Source organism: Podarcis tiliguerta, assembly GCF_965153285.1.
Source record: "Podarcis tiliguerta genome assembly, chromosome: 13".
NCBI classification, from domain to species: domain Eukaryota; kingdom Metazoa; phylum Chordata; class Lepidosauria; order Squamata; family Lacertidae; genus Podarcis; species Podarcis tiliguerta.
In genome coordinates this window covers 1,467,357-1,488,154 of record NC_139546.1, presented here as the reverse complement: position 1 = coordinate 1,488,154, position 20,798 = coordinate 1,467,357, and the positions used below count along the sequence as shown (strand labels likewise).

Sequence of the window (20,798 nt, the reverse complement as noted above, 5' to 3'; positions counted from 1 at the left end):
GCCTACACACACTTGCCTTGTTTAAATACTGAAGGGTGCTACTTCCCTAATATACAACAACCTATTCGATCATGAAGTGGGGGTGCTAGAGGCCTTCGGATTGTATGGGGATCAGATTTAGGCCACCCAAACGAAGATCACAAATGAGAGGGAATCTGGACCCCCCCCCCATTAAAACCATCTCTGCTCGCTTACAGGAGGCCTCGCTCAAGGTCATCTTCCAATGGCACTGGACACCGGTCAGGCTGGCAAAAATGAATCCCTCCCTCTCCCCCATAACTTGAAAGGGTTGTGGAAAACATGGTTCATTCATTCACGTTGGGTGAGAATGCCCCATGTTAAAAACTTTTGGAGTAGCAAATACCCCATTATATCTATAATTACAAGCCAACCTCTTTCTCCAAATCCTGCCTTAGCCCTAATATCTTTGGACATGGAGGGGCTCCATTTTGCACGACAGAAAACCAGCAGGCTTCTTACTGACCACAACAAGATTAGCGATAGCTCAGCAATGCAAGAACCAGACTGAAATGCCCCTGAAGATATGGGGAAATAATATTTGGGATACAGCAATGTCTGAGCATCTTGGTAGACACAGGAGGGCAATTAAAGGCATAACAAAAAGAGACACCTTCCAAGAAAGGTGGACCCCTTTCTTGAACTGTGTTAATGACCAAAATCAAGACCTTGTTATCCCAACCACTCAATTTTCTCAGTGGAGAAGTAAAGTTAAGTAGTAGGTTTGAATACTGAATGCGTAAGCTTATGTATAAAGTCAATGGGTAGAACAAACAGCATTAAATGTACTGCTGGATAAGTGTTTAATGGTTCTTTTATTTGTTTAAAAATCAATAATAATTGCTTAAAACATAAGAATCATACCGGGAAAATAAACAACATTAGAGCAAAAGAACCTGAGAGGTGCATTGCTTCATATGCCCATTGCTCCTTCCTATATGAAACTGATGGAGCGTGTCCACAAAATTGAGCCAAATGGTTCTGCTGAGAACTAAGGGGGACTGTAGTTTGGTTTAACGGTCAAATCCTCTTCCCAGGGAGCTCTGGGAATTGTAGCTCTGAGAAGAGAACTGGGGTCTCCTAACAACTCTCAGCACCCTTAACAAACTACAGTTCCCAGAATTCTTTGGGGGAAGCCATGACTGGCTAAAGGGGCATCATATTGCTGTTTGTGTAGAGTGTGGATATGGCCCCTTCGGCTTCCCAACCGCAGCCCACAAGATGCCTCTCGGAAGGCCACAAGCTGGACAGCAAGGAAGCAGCCCTAGCTTCTTCCCAGCAGCCCATATCCAGTGGCATCCATGGCTCCCCAGTGGCTATTCTAAGATACACTGCGGATGAACATGGAGGAACTATTATAACTTCCCATCTCAGTGGTGTCTCCCTGTTTATGGCATGCTCTCCACTATCTGCTTTTGTGGGAGATTAGCAGCCAACTTAACAAAGGCATATTCTTGCTAGTTAGCATGAGAAGGGGCCAAGTCCACAGAGCCGCATTGCAGTATTGCTGAGACCATAGAAATACAACTGGTAGACAGGCCTTTGCATGACGTCATTTCCCCTTGGAGCATACAGTACTTGCAGTTCCTCTCTCTCTTCCTTTGACCACCATTGGATGCAGACATGCCTCCACTTGCTCCGCATCCCTGAGGCTGCTTATATAGTAGAGATAAGTATGTTGCCTGCATAGTTTTGACTGCTGCCATTGCTGTGAACCAATGCATGAGTATAAGTAAGTAAATCTTTTTAAACTTACTTCCCAGGTTGTTGCCTGATTCTTTGTTAAGTGGGTTAGAAGGGGGGAGCCAGCTTAGTTCATAGCTGGACTTGCTCAAAACAATATTTTACAGCCTGATTCCTATGCTTTACATTTTGCTGCCAAAGGTGGGAGTTTGAAACTCTGTTCAACCTGCACATGAGAGGCCTGACTCCAACTATGGAGGCCAAGCCATTTTGGTTCATTGTGGTCATAAGAACCTGCCCAAGAACCATCCAGGTTGGTGATCATCACTGGCTCCTGTGGGAGTGAGTTCCATGGTTCTAACTATTGTGAATTTTTGGTTGTGTCATCCTTGTTTTTTAGTATTTGTATGTCGCTTTGAGTTTCCCTTTTGATAGAGGGACAGTGGCTAATTAAAAAAAAACCCATTAATTAATAGTAAGTAACTTTGCATCAGCATCAATTTTTTTAAAAACAGAAAGCACTTCTTGTGCAGTATTTTCATCACCAGCTGAGGCGCCATTTTGCTGATCCCAGAAAGTGCCTGGGGCTTTGGGGAAGGGGCCTGGCTCTGGGGCAGAGCATCTGCTTTGCTCCCGCAAGGTCCTTGGTTCCATCTCTGGCATCATCTTTGGGTGGGACTGGGAGCAACCTGACCTGTAATCCTGGCAAGCTGCTGCCAGGAGAGAATACGGTAACTGTGTTGGGTGGGCCAGTGGTCAGATTTGGTCTACAGCAGCTTCCCCTGTTCCTAAGCAAATTATGGCCACAGACCAGAAGATGTGGCAAAGGAAGGACTGGCTGTGCATGGGAACCACCCAAATTGCCAGTGACCAGAGATCCTCATAAATGGCTCCCAGCGCTTCTCTCACAGAATGGTTAGGGGGTTTTTCTCCCCATCTACTAATACCAGATTTCAGTTTAGCCAGAACTGGTCAGGTTTTGAAGCTTTCCCAGCTATTTACTGTCTTTTTTAAAAATAAAAGATTTTGTGCTATATAGATTTAGATCAGTGGCCAATTCTTACCTATATAATTTGATTGACCCCTAAACTAGGGCTGGCTAACACCCAATTAAGGGGTGTGATCAGGCTCTCACCCTCCCAACAAAATTGTCTGGTCCCTGCCAGATCCTGCCAATTTTGGTGATGGCATTGAAAATATTTTGTTGTATCTACTGTAGATTTTAGAATATTTTATGTGCACTATGCATTTAGACACCTTGTAATATATTATAACCAAATTCTGCCTGGTGGCTCCTGAGGAGCAGGTTTCCGTATATGGTTGGTAACAATTGGATGCCATTTTGAATCAAGATGGCGGGTTGAACTTTTCAGAACTGCATTCATTTTTTGGGTTTCTTTGACCTCTCAAACAACACTGAGGATGAGACATCTGCAGTTAAGACTTAGCTGGTTGTAGCTTTTGGGAGCTTGTGCCAGGAGCCTGTGAATGCCCTCATTTAGTGGGGGCGTTTGAGGGGAGGCCGTACACACACTCCAAGAGACATGGAGGGCGAGGGCCTGCAGCAGCTGCACCATGTTGGTCTTCCTGCCAGAGAGCATGCAAAAGTACACTTGTAGCAAGTGTGCACTGGTTGCCTTGTTGGAAGAGAAGGTACAACAACTTGAGGCCTGCCTAGCCACATTTCCAGCTACAGGACAAGATGCAGAGGTTCTTGACAGAGCTGAGTGGAATGTGCTGGAGCAGCAACACAGCTGAGGTGCCTGTAAGGAGGAGGAAGATTGCCTGTTGCAGGAGATGAACCCCTGGAGGAATGTGGCACACCAAAGTAGGACTGTCAGGAACCATGTTGTATCATTGGAGCTGCAAAAGCAATTCCATGCTCTCACCTTGGACACCGATTCTGGACCAGAGGAGCTAGGACAGCAGTTGCTGACCTCAGAATACACCAAGGTGGCTGTGGAAGGTACAGTGCACAGAATGATTCCTGCCACCCTCCAGAGGAGGAAGAGATGGGAGGAGATGGACTTGGAGGAGTCCTTTTCCATTCTTGACCCTTCCCATCCAAGGCTATTGATTGTGGATGAGTACGCAAATAACCCACTTGCTACCTTCCAAGGAAATGATCTCAGAGAAAGGGAATTGCAGTCTGGAGAAGGCAAGTTGAAGGAGAAGGAAGTACTCAAGCCATAAGGCTCCTGCCTTTATAACCTATCCTAATAATATCCAGATAAGCTCCAATAAGCAATAAGGGGAAATTCATTATATTGATCCAAATACAGGGATTGGGAGAAATATGTCCAGATGAGAGGCCCTAAACTCCTACCCTGCTAGCAATCTATTTTCTGATTCTGGGCCAGAGGAGCAAGAACCGCAGTTGCAAACCTATGAATACATTGAGGTGGCTTTGGAGCCCTCAGTGTTTAGAGTGATCCCTGCTGCTACTCAGAGGCGGAAGAGACAAGTGGGGGTGGTGGGTGACTCCCTACTGAGGAGGACAGAGGCTGTAGTGTGAGGAGGAAACAGGATGTGCCAGGAGATGTCTTTTGGGTGCAAAGATTCATGATGTGACAAGAGAAGTCTCTGAGTCTTATAAAGCCCACTGACCACAGCCCTGAAGTCTCTGCATAAGGGATGCTCCAGACCTGGCAACTCTCGTTCTAATCACTTCCCCAAGGCTAGCCCAAAATATTTTGCTGTCTGAAGCAGAATAGGCTGTGGCACCCACCCTCCACTGCCCAGGTCAAAGCACTCAGTGTTCATGGCTGGCACCCAATGCAGAAAAACCCACAAGTGCTCCTCCCATGGAAAGAAGGAATCAGTGCAGAACATAACCATCCCTTTGATCCCCATCCACAACACCCAAGTGCCTCACTCTACTCAATGGTAGGGCTGGCCCTGCATCCTTCAAGAGAAAAGCTATTTGAGGTGGAGGCTTGTTTGCGTCCAAGGGAATCTGATATCCACCCCCCCTTGAATGGATGCTCTTACACAGAGACATATCACACCTATAGCAGATTAAAAAGAAAGCGTTTCTAAACTTCTGTTTCAAAAGCAGTTTACCACAGAGCAGCACAAAGAAAAAAAACAAATAACTGAAAAATAGGTCTGCATAGGAATGTATATTTGTGTGCATGGGTAACTGAAGGTTTAAAGAAGGTGTGGAAGGAGGTGCAGGCAATATACATTGCAGTCTGCAACTTTACTTAATTAATTTGTTTAATATTCAGGTTATTTCTTAAGTAATTGGTTAGATTTCAGTTTATAAAAATGCAGAGATAATCCCTCTGGTTTATTTCTCTGAATCTCTTTGGGCAGCAGCTGTGACTTCTGGAGGAGATGGCAATGATTTCAGATATTCTGCGGTGGTTGCCCAGGGACCGAATACTGTTTTGCGAAGCCTGCCAACATTTTCCATGGAAGAGTCCAAGAGAGTAGCTTTGGTAGAAACCATTCTTAGGAATCCCCTTCCACACTTAATGCCAAAGTAGTTTTGCAAAAGGGCCCCAAACTCTGTGCAGTAAGTAGCCTTGGCCTTTTTTTACCCTGTGTTGTTTTAAACAAAATGTTTTTCAGAACATGGCATAACCACTGAAGGAGAGAGTTGCTTTTTCCATCAGAGAGAATGGGCACTTCCAGATAAATCATTATTTCTGCCCAAGTAACTCTAGGTCACAAGGTTCCTGGTTGAGGCCCTTGACCCCCAGAGTCTTAATCAGCCAAGGACCTCTGGCCCCTCATGATGCCTTTGCTCCCACTGGTCACGCAAAGGGATCCCGGAAGCTCTTCACCTAAAAACCACCCAATCCCTGGTGCTTGTTGAACAAGAAAGGATGAGGGGGCGGCCTGCCCGGGTTGTTGGGTCCTCCTGGGTTTGAATGCAAGGGGCTCCAGGGTTCTAATTCTCCACAGCACCCCAGGAGAATGGTGTGCGTGGTATTGTGCGATAGAAGACCATCACAAGAGCGCACGCCTCTTTGGTGGCTTCCAGCACCTGGTATTTGGAAGCATATTGGGAAATTTAAATGGAGGCTGGACGCAGCCAGCCAGAAAGCGGGCAGGGCAAACATCACTAATGCATTGCAGAGGGTTGGACTAGATGGCCCTTGGGGATCCCTTCCAACTTTACAATTCCATGATCCCCACCTAGTTCCCCAAGCCCCGCCATGGCACACAGCCCACCAGCCAGGCTTGACAAATCCCTGTTCTTAAAGAGAGCATAACCATCCATGTTTTTTGTTGGCTTTTGTTGACTTCAGAGAGGGCTTCCCTATTATCTTGTGTTCTGAGGAATGGCCACAGTCATAAATATTATCAGAACCTTTGTGAAGAAGCTTGGCGAAAATGGTCGTCCCCCAATAAAACCCTCCGCTCAAATTCTTCAAGGCTTGTCACGTATAAAGATAAAGAGTTTCTTGGTCCAGCTGTAACGTTTGCTAAAAGTATTCCTCTCTTTCCTGAGCAGGCCAGAGAAGAAAATGTCTCAGAATCCCAAATGGAAACAATAAAGCCACTCAAAAGTCCTTCACAAAAGTACAAAAGTGAGTTTTAAAACAAAGTAGTTTACCTCCCCCGAACCCCTTCAGAGCTGATAGAAAGAGTAAAAATGTCCAGCCAACATTACTGGCATTTTAGGCAGATTTTTTGAGTTTCCCAAATATATGCTGCTTCCACAGATATTATAAATTCAAAATTATCTTAAGATCCTTTGCTGATGACACAAATGCTTCAGGGTTCAAGTGGTGTGAAAGGCCAGTTCTGGTGTGCTTCTCTCACACATGATTGATGTCCTCTCCACCCCAAAATTCTTGTAATAATATAAATGCCTGGATGTTTGTGAAACTTTAAGCATGCCAGTCAATCAGCTGGGGACATCCCAGATCCGAGCCTATTCTCTTGAGCAAGGATCTTTTGTAGGATTGTTTGAGCACTGAAATTGACCATGAAGGCATCTGTGATGTCAAAGTTGGTGTCTCCCTGGCTGGTGTCAGAAGTGGCATCCATTATCAAGTCCAACTGAGGTTTCTGTGTCACGTGGATGGGAGTTAAATTTAAAACCTAACATCACGAAAAAATATCCAGGAGAGATCTGGGGAGCAGAGCTGCCCTGAAATTTCAGGACTGAATCTTGGACCAAGAACCTCTAACAAAGATTGTCAGGCCTACTTGTAAACAGTGGCAGAGATTTGTTCTGAGAGGTGAGCTCTGCTTCTACCCATGCACCTTCACTCCTCAAAGGGCACATATACTCAGCTTCAGATTGAATCCAGATTGTCATTTTGCCAGCCACATTTTTAAGCATCATGCATTGTTCTTTTATCAACAATTTGTTCAGCACCTGAAAAAAGGCTCCAAGTGAGGTGGCTTTGTGATTGACACGAAAGGCTGACCAATCAGTTCTAAGTCCTGTGCTAAGTCCTACTTCCAAAAAAAGCGGGTGTGGTGGCTTTGTAATTGACCCAAAGGCTGGCCAATGGGCATGTTGCACAGCCTTGCTTCAAAAGGAGCGACTGGCTTCATGATTACCCAAAAGGCCAGCCAATCAGCACTGTGTAAATTCAGCTTTGGCAGAAAACTAGAATGGGCTACTGATCCCAGGGAGAGTATAGAATATGGAGCAGCCCGGCACTTACCTGGAAAGTGGGGATTGGGTAGGCAGCTACTATTATTGGGGACTGCTAAAAAAACCCTCATCCAGAACTGGGCCTGAACCACAGGTTCTACCATATCTGTTCACAAAAACGTGTTTCAAAATAGGTTTAAACCCAACAGTGGTTTCAGTCCTATATTTGGATCTCAGTTAGCGCTCAGTGCTGGATCTCCTCCAGTCATCCTCACCTACTAAATAATACCTTGTACTTGTGTCAGAGGAGAGTGGCTAAGTCATTCAATGAAGAGACTGTTAAGGCAAACCTCAGTATGCTACTTCTAATGGGGCATCTCTACAACGTCATATACTGAAGGGCCTGGTGTTGCCCACAGAGTAAAAGTAAAGTCCATCACAGGTTCAGTATGATCGGCTTTTCAACACGATAGCCAACGGGTGGAAAGCCAAGCAATGGAGTCCCTGTGTCCTAGTCTCCTGAGGTGCAAGTACTATCAGGGGGTGAAGCCCCCGGCTCATCTGCCTCACTTTCTGAGACTTGTCCTGTGGAATTATCAGTCCCTGGTGATTCCTTGGGCTCTTCTGGAGATGCTGGGTGAGTTTCTTCTTCCACCTGTTGATCCTTCACATCTTCACCATTGATTTCCGCATTTACCGAGTTTGGCAGGGCTGGAGTCTCAGCCTCCTCTGCTGGACCATCCTGTTCTTCTGGAGTGGCTTTCTCTTCCTTCTCAGCCTCTTCCATCACCTTTGTCCCTTCTTCCTTGACGTTGGTTGCCCTGTCCTCCATTTTGGCACTCTCCCCGTTCATCGTGACAGCCTTGGCTGGGGATTTGAGGTTCTGTGCAGCGGCTAAAATATCCGCCTGCAGCTGCTTGGTGGAGTCAACGGGCTCTTCCTGGTCGGCATCAGACAGCTTCTCTGGCACTTCGCTGAAGGCCTTGGCCCCTCCTGACTTGTCGTTCTGGTCCACGTACTTCTTCTTTGGAAAAGATGATGGATAGTAGGCCGAAGCCTTGTGTTTCTGCCGGACGATGACGGCGGCACACACAATGAAAAGGAAGAGGAAGACCAAGGAGCCGACCACAATGATCAAGAGCATGTACTTCTGGAAGAAGTCCACAATCCCGTCCAATATGTTGAGGGATGTTGAAGTCCCATTCACAATGAGGTCATTCAAGGTGGGGTTTGCACCTAGTGTCACGCTTGCAGGGGGTGGGATGGAGGATGCCCCCTCGCTCTCTCCGCTGCCACCGTTGTCTTCAAGCCCTGCTTTGTGTATGGATCTTGAGGCACACAAGGGCACCATCAACATAACAAGCAGGCAGATGTCCATCAGGATGGCCATGTCAGTGGTTGGATGTGGCTAGTTCTTTGGAAAAAACAACACACACACAAACAAACAAACAAACACAAAGGAATGGTTATTCTTAGATGTGTAGCATGTGCAAATGAGCTAAGTCCCATTCTTAGACCTGGAGGAACTTCTTCCATGGGGGTGGGGGGCTTGCTAAAGTTAATGGTGAGCCTCTTTGCACATGCTTAGTAGGCCTCTCATCTGTCCTAATGACTTCACATATTCGACAACTAGTTCTGGGGTTAAGCTCTGGTGAGTCCCTACCTCAAACTGAGATGTGGGCATAAGCAAAAATAGCCAATGAAATCCCAGGAAATCGACACATTCAGTGAAGTTTCAGGCCCAGCTAGAGGTAGGGCTTCTTCCATACATACACAGCTCATGGACAAGGTGTGTTATTTCTTCCCCACTCCTCTCACTCTTAATGGAATTGTAGAACTGCAGAGTTGGAAGGGACCCCTAAGGGACATCTAGCCCAACCCTCTGCAATGCGAAATTTGCAGCAAAAGAATCCCTGGCAGCTATCCTACTCTACTTATAAGCCTCCACTGAAGGGAGCCCATCACCTTCCGAGGCAGTTCATTCCGCTCTTACCCTCAGGAAGTTCTTCCTAATATTTAGTCGGAATCTCCTTTCTTCTCATTTGATCCACTGCCTTCCCCAGAGCCAATTTTAAAAGTCACTCTCCACCGCCTGGGATAGTGGTGGTCCCCCTGCAACCCTCCCCACAAAATGAGATGCAAAATAGTTTTCCCTCCTCTCATTTTCACTAATGAAGTGACCCTTCCCAAAGTTACAGAAAATCAAGGCAAACTCTTTTTCTGAATTACCTAAAATGGAAAAGGTTTCCTTCTGGTGTGAAAGGCTAAGTTTTCTCCAAGAGAGTTACCCTCAGACGACTTGCCCACTGCCTATGACTTGGGATGAGTCACTGTTCCATTGAGAGGTCATAGCTCAATGGCAGAACACCTGCTGCACATGCGGAAGGTCCCAGGTTCATCTCCCGGCAGCAGGGAGCAGGTGGTGGAGAGGAGCTGCCAGTCAGAGTAGACAAGACTGGGCTAGGTGGATTAAGACCAGGGATATGACCGTGACTCATAGCTCTGCAGAAGCCAACTCTGTATGTGTCAGCCCAGAAGAGCGGCTCAGGCAGGCAGCCTCCTCTGAAGGAGGCTATTTCTGGTCTGTCCGTACAGTCAGGAGTGATTGAACAATCCTAATGTCACCCAGTCAAGAGTCCGAGGCAGAAGGAGATCAGAAGAGCCCCCCTTGTCAGGAGGGGAGCATACAGTGAGGTGGGTGGGCTTTGAGCTGACAGAGATGTTTGGATGGTCTAAATTCATTTATTTCTCAACATGCAGAGTTGGGAGCTTACTAGTTTAGGAGTTCTAATAAATCTCTGATCTCCTGAGCCTGATCAGATCCTGGCCTGAGCACACCACAGTGGCTGGTGGGTAAATTCCTGAGATTTGAGGTTTGCAATGGAAACTGTTACACAGACCGAAGAGCGCAGACTCAGGCATGCAGCCCCGGCTGATCCAACTCAAGGTTTACTTCACCAGCTGTTGGAGCTGTCAGTAGATCTAGACAGATGTTTAAATGCTGCTGTTTCTGTTCTGACTCTCCAGTGACACACACCCAGTTTTTAATGTGGAAACAAAGAGGGCTTCCTCCCCCCCCCCGCACTTCTCTGCCTTCTTTGGGGCTCTGCCTTCTGCCCCCAGTGCTGCACCCCAAATCCCAAGTGCCAGCCTGGCAGTCAGGAGGTGCCACTCTGCACATGTTTGGAACTAACATGCTCCCCCAGAATTTTCTTCTCCTCTGCTCCTTTTTCTAAGCAACATATTCAGAGTCCAGATGTTCCTGCTGAAAGGGGCTGTGCCTGATGCAAGCAGTTTCCCCTTGACTCAAATGCAACGTGCCCAGAACCTTTGCCAAGTCTGGAGACATTAACTTTCTGCAAAACTGCTAACTGAAACCCAGGGTGCAGCCTCAGCATCTGGAACAGCCAGAGGTCCCTGGATGAATCATCTGGTAATGTGTAGCCTCAAAAGAGCCCTGCAGCTGATCATGCCCAGAGCTCATCTATTCCAATGGAGACCAGCCCAGATGTGTCCGAGAAGCTCACCAGCAGGGCATGATGGTGGCAGACACCCGCTGTTGTGTGTCCTCAGAATCTGGCCTTCCCAGCTGCCTTGCCTCTGAACAAGGAGTTTCCATCTGGCTCACAGCTGATGACCAATCTCTCCAAGGATATTTCATCCAATGCAAATTACAAAGACTTTTGAAATCCGTATATGGGGATGTTTCCTTTGCAACAGATATCTAGGCTTCTCACTTCCACTGGAAAGGAACATTCCACCCAGATGATACTTCAAGAAAAGAACTTCTCCTTTATCATCTCTCCCTGACCCCTTCATCGGCTCTTCTTTCCTTAGGAGCAATTTAGCCCCGGATCCACAAAATCCAGGCAGGGCACTGACACAAGGGCCCTCTGTAATTGTTTCTCTACAGCCCTTGGTATTCAGAGGTAGACTGCCTTTGGGCATGGAAGCTCTGTGGATCTACCAAGGCTAAGCTGTCAATATCCTCCCCACCATGAAACCCAATTTGAGCTTGCAACACTTCAGCAGGAATCCAGAACTTTTGTGCTTGCCAGAAATACGGAGAAAAGGGGGTCCTCTAGCCCAACCCCCTGCAATGCAGGGGTCTCAGCTCAAGCATCCATGACAGATGACCATCCAACTCTGCTTGGAAACCTCCAAGGAAGGAGAGTTCTTGCACCCTCCCTTGAGAACCAGGGTCAGCAGGATCCCATCAAATGGATCAGCCATATCTATGCAAGGCCTGCAGCCTCTCTCCAGATCCCAGTGACAGGCCAAATTCCATACCCTCCAACATTTCTGTGATGGAAATAGGAACGTCCCATTCCACCATCGTTTCTTTCCTATTTATACCCCACACATCTGACTGGGTTGCCCCAGCCACTCTGGGCAGCTTCCAACATACATAAAAACATAATAAAACATTCAAGAAAAAACCCTTCCCTATACAGGATTGGCTTCAGACGGCTCAGGGGTTGGATAACTCCATACCCTCCAACATTTCTCCAATGAAAACAGGAACGTCCTAAGGAAAAGCGTGACATTCCAAGATCAAATCAGAAATGGGAATGGCTTCTGTAAATCTGGGGCTTTCCCTGGAAAACAGGGACATTTGGAGGGTCTGAAATTCTTCAAACTCTAAATGCACACAGTCTCCCCCAGCCCTCTGCCTCCTTTCTTCCTCCTCCTCCCTAGATGCATAAAATATCCCCTAAATCCCCTCTAGTTTTAAAAGCTGTGTAATCTGAGAACTGCCCCATCTCTTCTGAGCTGGAGCAAATCAACTGGCAATTAAATCAGCAGACAAGACCTTCCTCTGGACTCTGAGCACAAACCTTCTCAGATAGCCAGCTGCATAATGCAAGCTTTTAATTCAATTTTGTTTTCATCAGGTTGTTATTCTTCAAAGGCATCCCACAATCTTAAAGCAGCTGATCTACCAAATAATAGTGTTGATTTGATTGCTCCAAAGTCTGTGCTACTCCTTTAACAATTCAGTCATATAAATTTAATAATAATAATAACAATAATAATAATTTAAAAGGCAGTAACATTTAAAAAAGCAAACTACCCCACATTAACATCAATAGAATATATACTGCCTATGATTCAGGAATATTTATATACTGCCTTTGATTCAGAAATATTAAGACGGTGCAGAGTAAGTAACGCACAAGTTAATTAAAATGACACATTAAATAGCAATGAATAGCTAATTAACTGCTTTATTTGCTTCTGTTTTGTAGTTTCAGATTCTTCTGCTTTGTCTGTGGTGTGGTGGTTTTTTCCATCTTTATGTTCATATTTGAAGCCCTGTGGATGGGGCCTTGTAGACCTCCTCCCGGCAGCTCCTTTGGCCAAGCTCATGCCAAATGTATTGCTCTGCTTTCCTTTGGAGCCCACCAGCAAGTCCAAGAGGGGGGTCTTGTTGTCTGGGCAGCCCAGACCCTCCAGACACGCCTCCCAGGCCTGCACCCTGGGGAAGTCACTTTGGTGCTGCTAACACAGCAAAAACAAGGACTACGGGTTGCTTCCATCGGTGGGAGAGATCACTGTCTCTCACTGGTCAGCTGGGCCTGCCTTAAGCTGGGCCGCCCCAGTCAATAAGTGCTGACCCGCCACGATCTGCCTGCTTCAATGGGTGCTGGAGCTCAGAGAGAGAAAACGCCCTGGTGCATCTGCAGCAGCACAACCGGATGCCTTCCTCTACCCCAGCTGCAACAAAACATGTCTCTCCCATATTGGTCTCTACAGGCCACAGCAGCCTTCCAGCGGTTTGACATCGCCCCCAAAGGTGCCCTCCTCCCTTATCTTCTGAGACAGATGGATGCCAACAACAATGTGGTCTTTGTACAGATATAAAATCCTCTAAAGAAGCAAAACAAACCACCACAGGAGAAATCTGAGGTCACACGCTGTTCCATTGGCACCACCAACTCAAGAGACTCCTGGGTTGCAACGGTGGCTGGGCCTGTCCTTCACCTGACTACAAATGGGACCAGTGCTAGATGGCCCATAGGGTCCCTTCCAACTCTGTGATTCTATGAAATCAACATTATGTGAAGGCTACAATCAGCACCCGCAGGACACGACTGGCGTTCCATGGCAAGCCCAAGGCTGTCGGTGGCCGGGGGTGGCAGCAGAAGGCCGCTTCCTGTGCTCCTATGTCTCTCCAGATCTGCATTATGCCACACACCCCATGGCAGGCCACCTGGGACTGGTGCCCTCAGCCCCCTCCCGATAGTTGGTCGGTAACCCCTGAACAAAATACCTAGAAGGTCAGGTGGATTTGGAGTGAGGCTTACATGCAAAGCCTGCCTGATTACGTCCATGTTCTGATTTTGCCACAGGACTCCGCAGGGGGGGGGGGGAGGATTGGCAGAGCCATGCTGCACACATCTGAGCCTGAATCTAGCTTGCTGGCAACAGGGCAGGGGACCATGGCAGGAGGAGCAGCTGTGATTTTCCTCCATTCTTGTTGCATGGATGTTTTTGGCGTGGAGACCAAAGAGCTAGCTAAGGAAGGTGGGCTTCAGCTCAGTCCCCCCTCCCCCATTACCCATTTTCAGTGCTGAGAGCAGACCCCGGGACATATGAAGAGCCAGTGTGGTGGGGTGGTTAGAGGGCTGGATTACTAGGACCTGGGAGACTAGGGTTCAAATCCCCCACTCGGCCATGAAGCTCCCTGGGTGACCTTGGGTGCCAGCCACTGCCCCTCAACCCCACCTGCCTCACAGGGTTGTTGGGGGGATTAAACAAGGAGAGGGAGAGCTATATATGCTACCTTGAGCTTCTTGGAGGAAAATGTGGGTTATAAATACAAGAAATAATAATAATGATTAACACCTCTGAGCATGTGCAGAATGCTCTGCATGTTTCTTCCCCCTGCAGCCCCGCCACTGCATGACCACAAGCCCCCATGTGTGCCACAAATCCCATGACGTGGCTCCAAGGGAAGCACAAACCCCAGGTTGTGTTGAGGAATCTCTGCTTGGGGCACAGACCTCTGGGAAGTTCTCCTGCATATGCACACAAAGTTCATTTCAACAGTGCAGGAGAATTTCCCAGGGAGCTGCCCCTAAATTTTGAGTTTTCCTAGGGAATAGCAGCCTCATCTTCTTCAGTGCCCAAGGCAGAAGCAAACGGGTTCATCTAGGACAGCATTGATTACCGGGTCCTTCTGCCTCTTCACGGGAACACAAGAAGAGCCTGGCTGCTGGATCAGGCCAAGTGGGGCCCATCTAGCCCAGCGCCCTGTTCTCACGGTGCCCTACCAGATGCCTCAATGGGAAACCTGCAAGCAGGATCCAAGCACAAGAGCCCCGTCCCCCCTTCTGGCATTCAGAAGCATCGCTGCTTCCAGTTGTGGAGGCAGAGCAGAGTCGTCTGGCCAGCAGCCAGCATTGGCCTCCGTGAACTTATTCGGTCCTCTTTTAAAGACATCCAGGTTGGCGGACGCCCTGCCTCCTGTGGCAGCAAGTTCCATGGCTTAACTCTGAGCTGCACAGATTCCTTTTATCTGTCCTGAAGCTTCCAGCGTTCAGCTTCCTGGGCTGCCCCAAATTCTGGTGTTCTGAGAGAGGGAGGAATTTCCCGCTGTCTGCTTTGTCCAGGCCACGTAAACTTCTATGAACTTCTATTGCATCTTCTTCGCCTTTTCTCCAAACTAAAAGCCCCCAAGACGGCACCCTTTTCTTACAGGGGAGTTGCTCCGTCCCCCTTGAGCCACCCCGTTCCCAAGCAGGCGAGGCTTTTGTGGGGCCCCATCCTGCCCGCCCCAAAACGCTTAGCAGCAGTTGCAAGCCTGCCAGGAGTCAGCGGGAGTTGAGAAAAGGTGGGGCGGTGCTGGGCCCCCAAGGTTTAGGGCGAGGGTGGGGAGTTGCGGGCATTTACTCACGGGAGAGGAAACTTTGCCGTCTTCTGCTGGCTCCTGGCTGCCTGCTCTGCTGCTGAGCGCAGCCCCTTCCTCCTCCGAGCTTGGCCGCTTCTGTGCCTGGCCAGCTTTTTTGCATTAAGTCTGGTTTCATGTGGGGACAGGGAGGGAGGGAGGGAAGGAAGGGGAGGGCAGCCCCCCACATGCGGCTCTCCTTTCCCTCCCCCTTTCTCCCGCAGGCAGCCGCCCTCCAAGCTGGGAGGGAAGGAGAGGGAAAGAGGGTGGATAAAGTTTTGCTCCGTCTGTGCATCCCTCCAAGGGGAAAGTTCCCAGCAAAGCCAGGGCCAGAGGGGGGGGGGGGTTGTTTATCAAGGCAAGCAGCTGAGGAGTTAGGAAGGGGGGGGTGATGGTTGGTGGATTAAAATCATCTCCCCAGAGAACATTCTTCCCGGAGGTGACATGATAAAATGATGCGTCCATGGAGAAAGACGACAGAGAACAGTCTTTCTTCCTCTCTCAGAACCCGGGGACATCCCATAAAGCTTGAATGCCGTCAGATTCAGGACAGAGAAGAGGAAGGGCTTTTTCGTGTAGCACATAGTTACCCTGTGGAACTCACTCCCACAGGAGACAGTGATGGCCATCAACTGGGATGGCTCTTTTAGAGGACGGGGCGGGGGGGGGGGTCACAGAGGATAAGGCTACTAGTCAAAATGGCTGTGCGCTCCTTCTACAGCCGAGGCAGCAAGGCTTCTGAATCCCACTTGCTGGAGAGTGTTGCTCTGGTGCTCAGCTCCTGCGGGAGAGGGTCCTAGAGGACATCTGGCTGCCCCCAGTGAGCCCAGTGAGAAGAAGCTGCTGGGCTGGATCTGCTGGCTCTTCTCATGTTCTTAACAGCTTCCTTTTTCAATCCTCCTTTCATTGGTCACACTTCTATAACAGGGATCAGATGCAATGTTAGGAACTGAGAAAGATGAATTACAATATGTCCAGGGATTCAGTTCTATCACTTGTGGAATGCACCAAAACAAAGGATTTTAGCACATTTTGTATGCTACTTGACTTACGGATGCTGGGGATGTCCCTGTTATCAACAACTGTTTTGTGGGTTGCCTCTGTTAATTAGGTACTCAGGACAAGATTTCACGTGTCTGATGAAGTGAGAGGGACGCCACAAAACTTTATGCTATAATAAATTTGTTAGACTTTAAGGTGCCATAAGACTCTTTGTTTATCCTGCAATGAACAGCTCCACTCCGTGATGATTGCAATAAACTATTAAGGGTTCCTGAAAGAAGCATTACTTTATTCCTCCCCCCCCCCCCAAAAAAAATCCAGGAACCTGAAGTTTTTCTCTGAGTTCCTTAGAGAGAGGAAGAGATTGTGTGGAAGGAGCCAAGCAAGGGTTAAGGGCTTCTTCTTTTTCTTCTTCTTTTTTAAAAGGTCCAAAATTCCTTATCAGCCTCATAAATATATTGCTGTGTCATGTCACTTAAGATTCCCCAAATAATGCATTTCCCGTGAGAAACAGAAAGAAAATGAGGATGGGAAGAGGGAGTCAGAGGCGGGGCAGAGATGTGTAGTCATTTTGTTCTTCAGAAGGAAAACGGAGTGTGACCAACAGAAACCCATTCCAGGGAAGTGCAGGAGTGTGTGGACCAAGAGGACTGGGGGGCCAGTTTGGGCTTAACTGGGGGGAAAGGAGGGCAGAAGCCAGGGAGGTGGGAGGGGAAACCTAAACCTAAATAGCCCCCTGCATATTGGGGGGAGGGGGAGATGGCAGCAGCTGGCTTTGGAGAATCCCAGACTTTGGAGAACTACAAAAAATACTGTACTCTGGAGGGCCACATCTGGAGGGCATAAATGTGGGTCATTTGGAAATTCACAGATCAATTTCTAGAGAATCACGGAGCTGCAGAGCGGAAGGGGCCCTCCAAGGGTCCTCGAGTCTGTCCTCCTGCGATGCAGGCGTGACGGCTGAGGAATCCCTGACAGGGGGCCGCCTGGCCTCTGCTTCTCAAAACCCTCCAGGGAAGGAGGGTCTGCCACCTTCTGAGGGACCCCCCCCCAGAAAACCCCTGTTCTGCTGGGTCCTCCCCCCTCGCCCGCCTTTCTCCTGCGACCCTCAAAGCCCCCCTTGAGTGAGCCAGCCCCCCCCATCCCCTATTTCGCCATCTTGTCTGCTGGGGAAGGACAGCAACGCGGGAGGATGTTGCTATCAAGTATGCCCTCTGTTCCTCCTCCTGAATGTGTCCAGCAGCAGAGGGAGACTGTGCCAGGAGGTCCTCTGGTCCAACCCCCTATTCCATGCAGGAGCTGCAAGGCACTCCCTAGGCCTCATGGGGCCACCACACATCAGTCCCTGCGTCTCCGTCTTCCCATATGTCTGCTTCCATGAAGCTGAAAGCCTGGCAGGTTTGAGTCAGAAATCTCTGCTCCCCTCCTTGCATTACAGTGGCCTCAGCTCAAGAAGGATCATGTGCAGTTGGAGAAGGTTCAGAAAAGGACAGCCAAAACGATAAAGGTGGTGGAGCAACTCCCCTGTCTCCCTGGGACTTTTTCGTTTAGTCCATGCTTACCTTTTTGCTCAGCGCTTTCCAGGCACACGTCTGTGCTTTAAAGCTCTGTGTCTGAGTGTTCTTTCCACCCCAGAGCTTTCCCTGAGAAAACTCACTCTTTAAAGCTGAAGTGCAACAAACAGCAATTCGAGTCTTCTGCAAATTGCTGTCTGTTCTGATTCAGCATTAAAGAGCAGGTTTTCCCAGGGGAAAAGGGGGAAAAGCCACTCAGAACTTTAAAGTTTTATGTTTCATTATGATCATTACTATGCCCCCCACCTATTCTTTTTCTCTTTCCTTTCTTTTCTTTTCATGTTCTTCTCTCTCTCCTCTTTCTTGTCTTTTTGATTTTATTTGCTCTAGATACTATTTTATTGTATTGTGAAAACTTTAATAGAAATCTTTGGGGAAAAGAAAAAGAAAGCACGGTGCAAAAGGAAGTTTGAATGGGCCTTAAGAAGTGGCACAACTTCATAGTTGAGCATCTGCACTGGCTGCTGAGCCAGGTTCAAGGCCCTCGTGCTAATTCACAAAGCCTCAAACAACTTGGGTCCAGGATACATCAGGGAGTGCCTGAACCCTGGCACCCCAGCGGGATCACTGGGATCATCTGCAGGAGCGTCACCGGTTGTTCCCCAAGTTGGCGAGGCTCATTTGACAACAATAAGAAACTGAGTCCTGGGGAACACTCTGCCACTAGAGATTCACAGGCAACATTGGTGCCAACATTTACATGACTCCTGAAAACTTTTCTATTCTGCCAGGCTTATGTAGGCCATATCTTTTCACAATAGTAAGCTGATTTCTGCTTTTAATTTTTTTAATATTGTTTTTATTGCATGGTTTTATGTACAATTGTTGTAAACTACTGCAATGTTTTTAGATAGTTGTATATAAATATTTTTATCCTTAATTAATTTTTATAATCAATTACCTTTTTTAAAAAAAAATAAAAATAGCCCAGTAGGCATAGTTGCGACTTGGAAGTTGGTTCACCCTTCTCCACTGGAGATTTTTAAGCCCAGGCTGGGCAGCCGCCTTGTCAGGGCGTCTTTAGCTGTGATTCCGGCATTGCAGGGGGCTGGATTAGATGACCCCAAGGGGTCCTTTGCAATGCTACAATTCCATGATTCTGCCAGGTGCTAGAATAAGGGCTGGTCTGTAAACAGAAGCTGGCAAGCCCCTTCTCTATCACACTTTCAAAGCTGTGCCTTATTTCCACCCCTCTAGCCCGAAAACTGAGCCGGCAAAGCTCCTGCCTTCCTTGGCCACGTCCTGCCGCTGCCCCCTAACCTTGCCCAGGTCTTCTTGCGCAGCCTCCTTGGCCTGGCGGCCGCTCTGTAATTTAGCTCTTGTGGGGTGTGCTGCAGCTTTGTGGGAACACTTCAAACCAACTTGCAATTTGACACACACACACACAAAAAAAAAGCCCACTCAAAACCTCTTGGCCTGGCGCTGCTTCTAATTTGGTTGGCCAAGGAGGTTTTTCGCTGGGTCAGCAAGTGTGCATCCAGACTCCTCGGCCAATTCCTGACTTGCTGCAGAGATTTATGGAGCCTGTCTTTGCCTGCATGCAGGGGAAGGGACCTCTCAGGCCAAGCACTCTGATGCTACCATGACATACAAGGCAGAAGCTTTACAGTGCTTAAAAGAAAAAGTGGATTTAGGAATCTATGTCCTTTCTCTTCAGTCTGCTCCTCCCAGCCCACCTGACTCCACAGCATGTGCTTCAGCACACCCAACACAGTGTTAAAGCACACGGTCATTTGACAAGGGGGCTGCAAATGGTGGCCCTGCAGAGACGGGGGGGGGGGGGAGCCACGTGTGCTGGATGTGCTTTCAGCGCATAGTGCAGCTCTGCCCTTTGCCCTTTTAAACAACCCACAAGGAGAGGCCAATGGTTATGCCAGACTTTGCCAAGCTGGTGTGTTGGCAGGGGCTGAGGAGAGCTGGAGGTCCCCAGGCTGGTGAAGGATGATGGGTTGAACACGGCAGACACCCTCACCCTCACCTAGACATTTGCAGACTTCTGGATCACCCAACAGGGATACCAAGGGCATTCTTAGAGCACCAGCAAAGCGGGGGCACACAAACAATCAAAAATATTTTTAACAAAAATTTAACATTTCAAAAAAGGCACTGAAGTCATCATCCTGAGAAAAATCAGAACTTTGTTAGGCCTCCTTGCACTGTGCCCACCACACTTTTTCCTAATTTTTCTGTTCTCTTTTTATTATCTCCCACTAAACCGGGGAGAGTGGAGCATCCCACTAACATAGATCAGAATAATGCAAAGGAATCAAATCCTGTCATGTGTTGCACATGGTATAAGTTTTGTGTCAGCTAAAAAAATATAATGTTACTTTCATTTTAATTGCATATAGGAGGAGCATCATCATCTTTCCTGGTGCCTGGAGTCTGTAAAGGTCTTTCCTGCTCATGCCCTGCAGGCACTCATTTCAAGCCTGGTCTTTTTTAACCATGAGGACTAGAAGATTGCTCCTTAAAAACAAGCAAACTAAAATGCAAGTTTTGCAAGAAGCTGTGCTGAATGCACTGCACAGATCTCAGTAGGGAAACCTCATTCAGGGCCTGTGGTCCAAAGCAGGATAAGCAGAGATGCCAACAGGATTTCCTGGGGTGTAGCTGTACATGGACTGAGCACCTGCCTCCTGCCCTCACTCCTTGCAATCTGTTGGTGAGTTCTGGCTTATGTACCTCCACTAACTTAATATAGCCTACCTCACAGGGCTGTTATAAATATAAAAGAGTAGGGAGGAAGAGATACACAAGCTTGACCTCCTGAACGGGAAAGCAAGACTCACATTTTGTTCCCTGCCGCCCCAACCTCCTAGTCGTGCAAGATTCCAGGGGTTCCCAGGCACTGACTCAGGGCTCGTCCTTTTGGGAAGGAGGCACAGCGGAGACTGGGGTGTCTTTAGGATATATGGCTTATTTACACATATATACAACCCGAGCCAACAATGGAGGAGTTCATGGCATTAACACCTCAGAAGGTCTTGTTTCTCCAAGAGCTACAGTCTCTCTTCAAAGAGGAAAAGAGCGAGAGAAGATGGGAAAAGAAGCCATGAGAAAACAT

The 20,798-nt window shown here is 48.0% G+C and overlaps 1 protein-coding gene across 2 annotated transcripts; it reads right to left on the bottom strand.

Moving 5' to 3' along the window:
- Positions 1-4,742: 4,742 nt before the first annotated feature.
- Positions 4,743-15,475, bottom strand: TMEM119 (transmembrane protein 119). Of its 2 annotated transcripts, XM_083407978.1 has the most exons (3): positions 15,165-15,311; positions 10,792-11,006; positions 4,743-8,678 (listed from the first exon to the last, which is right to left on the bottom strand). In XM_083407978.1, the coding sequence occupies exon 3, from the start codon at positions 8,652-8,654 to the stop codon at positions 7,776-7,778; it is 879 nt and encodes a 292-aa protein (XP_083264104.1). In that variant the 5' UTR covers positions 8,655-8,678; positions 10,792-11,006; positions 15,165-15,311; the 3' UTR covers positions 4,743-7,775. The 2 variants fall into 2 exon arrangements, with proteins under 2 accessions (XP_083264104.1, XP_083264103.1); XM_083407977.1 differs by lacking the exon at positions 10,792-11,006 and having other exon boundaries at positions 15,165-15,475.
- Between the last annotated feature and the right edge of the window lie 5,323 nt (positions 15,476-20,798).

What these genes read in the sequence shown, in the direction of transcription:
- TMEM119 (XM_083407977.1), bottom strand. Translation starts at nt 8,654, where the DNA reads ATGGCCATCCTGATGGACATCTGCCTGCTTGTTATGTTGATGGTGCCC.